The sequence below is a fragment of the Triticum dicoccoides genome, chromosome 3B (assembly GCF_002162155.2).
Source record: "Triticum dicoccoides isolate Atlit2015 ecotype Zavitan chromosome 3B, WEW_v2.0, whole genome shotgun sequence".
Lineage (NCBI taxonomy): Eukaryota > Viridiplantae > Streptophyta > Magnoliopsida > Poales > Poaceae > Triticum > Triticum dicoccoides.
The window spans coordinates 15763062-15766378 of record NC_041385.1 but is presented as its reverse complement, the minus strand read 5'-3'; the positions used below and the strand labels follow the sequence as shown (position 1 = coordinate 15766378).

The following is a 3317-nucleotide window of genomic DNA, read 5'->3' as shown; positions in this document are numbered from 1 at the left end:
ACACAATTTCTCGCTCACGTTTCAACACCCAACTCCTCTCCTCGCCGTCGCCCAAAGTCCGAAGTCACGCGCACCCCGCACACGGATGGATCCCTCTTTCTACTATATATAAGGCAAGGCGGAGAGAAGGAGGAGGCCGCGGTGCCACAGATCTATGAGGTGGCGCAAAATCAGCAAACTTTCCTGATCCATCGACCTATTCTGGTTTCTTCGACGATTCTCAAAAACAGAGATGAGCCCAGTTGCTATACGTTTTTGTCAACTTTTATATGTTTCTAATGTTCCAGGCTTCTTTGATTTCAAAAAAAAATGTCCCTTTTCTCTTGTGTTTTACTACAAGAAATAGTACGAAGCAAGTAGATGCTGGTAACATATCCATCCATCCATCCATCCACCCATTGGCATGCTTCCTCAAAGGAGGACAGACAATTTCCTGTGATTATGTGATCAACAAGCACTTTAGATCATAAACTAGAAACATTTGGTTTGAGCGCATCTTTCAAAGACCCCTAAACATGGCATGGCAGACAAGATTTATATATATATACATCCATTTGACCGCCGCTTAGATTTATCCACATGTCCGTAACAAAATACAAGGTTGGCAAATGAAGAAGCATTTGTGGTTTTCGCTTCTTTTTTTCTTGTGCACAGTCAGGTTGCAAATCTACACAAAATAACATGGAAAACTCCACTGTTAACCATATGTAATAGTACACTAATACTACTACATCAAACAATTATGCCGAGGAGTAGAATACACATTCATTGTTCAACATGGCACCACAGTTTTCTGATAGCTCATCACTCCTTGCAGGATACACACTATTCCTTGCATTTGTCAATTGACCGGTCACACCACTACCTTCAAAAGCTCTCATTGCTCCGCGGAGAGCAGCCAATGCCTCCTCTCCAAATGAAGAATCGGTCCTTCTGCGAGGAGGACAAGTCGGCCAGTGAGATCAGATGAACCTTCACGGAGGTTGATCTCATCATCAATGCCCTGGAGCACAAAGCAGCAGATTTCAACCTTCACGGAGCCAAGACACTTCTTAAGGATCTTCCCTAAAGTTCCTCTACTCCATCCAAAAGGGGCAGCCACCCTAACCCAACCCAGGTGCCGGTGTAGAAGGAGGACAGCCGTGCTCTTTCGCGTCAGCTTGAGCATCCGTTCCGGGCTGCAACACACACAACGACAAAGTCATATCACCAGTGATAGCGCCAAATCAAAAGAACCCCAAACATGAAGACAAAATCAAGTATAAGGGGTCACGGTTGAAGAAAAGTACTAAATTTGCCATCTTCTCGCAAAACACAAATTGCAATCTTCCCTTCTCTCCAATTTAACAACAAATCTACTCTAGGTTTTGTCCCTACACATACGCATGATTGATATGGACAAGAAGATGCCACAAATTGCAATCTTCCCTTCTCTCCAATTTAACAACAAATCTACTCTAGGTTTTGTCCCTATCAGTTTCACTTTTGCCCTACACATACGCATGATTGATATGGACAAGAAGATGCCACGCCATCATCATATAGCATTACTCACATAATACATAATGTAGCCTAAAACTTCTTATTTCCGACAACTTAATTCAAATAGGTGTATTGTTAAATAATGTGTTCTGATACCCAAACCAAAATTAACAAAAAAATACATACTGCCACAAGGATACTACAAACTCTAGCCGATTTATATGCAGTTTCAGTTACCTTGAAGGCAGTCACAGTTCTACACCTCCTTCCTGACAACATCAAGAACGGAATCAATGAGCTCAGCACAGTTCTCAGCCTCCTTCCTGACAACATCAAGAACAGAATCAATGAGCTCAGCACCCTCAGTGTAATGACACTTGGCCCAGTTGTTACCAGTACCAGACTGCCGAAACATAAAGTTGTCGGGGCAGAAGATATGCCTGTACGGTCCTGGATGGACACTGCCCATAGTACCAGGCTCAAGATCCACAAGGACATCACAGGGCACAAAGCGACCATACGAAGCCTCATTGTAGTACGCATTGACACGCTCCAGCTGCAGATCAGAGGTGCCGACATAGCGCCCCGTGAGGATGATGCCATGCTCGTCGTACGCCACCTCCCAGAACTTGGAATCAATCTGGTCTCCACATTGCCCACCCTGAACGTGGAGGATCTCCCTCATCTTCTCTCTGAAATCATAAACACAGCGGGTAAGCAGCACTCACATACTACAATAGTATAGCATGGGAAATGATTAATCTAGCTAGATTTACTCAAAACAAAGCAAGATCTGACTTGTTTGGCTTTCTGTATGAAACAATCAACTGTTTGGGGTTATTATGAACAAACTAATCTATATGACTCTACTAGCAACATAGTCCAAATGTTCACGTGCAAGCTACGATTTAAAATTACAAGATACGGTTACACAGTAAACTCAAAATTACAACGGTGCAACCAAGCCAATTGCTAGTGCATACATGAGATTATTTTCATTGACAGTAGCATGGAGTGGAAAAAGGACCGAACCAGCATAGATCTACATGAGATTATTTTCATTGACAAGAAAGATCATCATCGAATGTGTGTGATGTTCAGAACACAGATCCAAACACTAAATTTATTTAGTTTCCATGACTAGAAGCAAGCAGTGCAAAGCAAACAACATGATCCTGTGTCCATAGCACTATCTTTGGTTGGCTCTCTTTATATGGTACAAACCTACTTAACTCACACCTGTGCAAAGCAAACAAAATGATCCTGTGTCCAGAGCAAGGGGAAAGGGAGGGGATGAGGAAGGTGACACTGCACTCCATGTCCCCTGCAGCAACACAATTTTCGCATCCAATCAATTCGTTTCCCAGCAGGTGAGGAGCAGAGGAAGGAGATGAGCTCACCTTGGGCTGTTTTGTATGAGATGCAAACATCACCACCATCGCACGACAGCGGGGCCAACAGAAGACACCACCGAGGGCAGAGACAGAGCCCTAGCACCGCGCACCTTTCTTGGCAGTGGCACAATGAACTCCTTGTCCTACTTGTGGCAGAAGCATCTTCAGTACCAGCTCCATCAACCACAGGTTCAGGCACCTGGTTCACTTCTTCGGAACCACCATTGGTGAGCATCATCATGTTCTGATAGTCTGGTCCCAGCAGCTGGTCAGCCATGCCGATGGCTTTGGTGGTCACGAAGATCTTGAGCTTCTTCACGATGGGAGGGTACCCAACAAGTTCGACTTGCCAAGCATTGACATGCCTGTTTCTTAGTGACCCTAGCATGGATTCATACCAGTCTATCTGCAAGCAGGTAGATAAAGCAGTAAAGTCAGACA

At 44.3% G+C, this 3317-nt stretch overlaps 1 protein-coding gene across 1 annotated transcript; it reads right to left on the bottom strand.

Moving 5' to 3' along the window:
* Positions 1-1738: 1738 nt before the first annotated feature.
* Positions 1739-2167, bottom strand: LOC119279089 (tubulin beta-5 chain-like). The gene has a single exon (XM_037560487.1). It carries the CDS (start codon positions 2165-2167, stop codon positions 1739-1741), a length of 429 nt encoding a protein of 142 aa, XP_037416384.1.
* Between the last annotated feature and the right edge of the window lie 1150 nt (positions 2168-3317).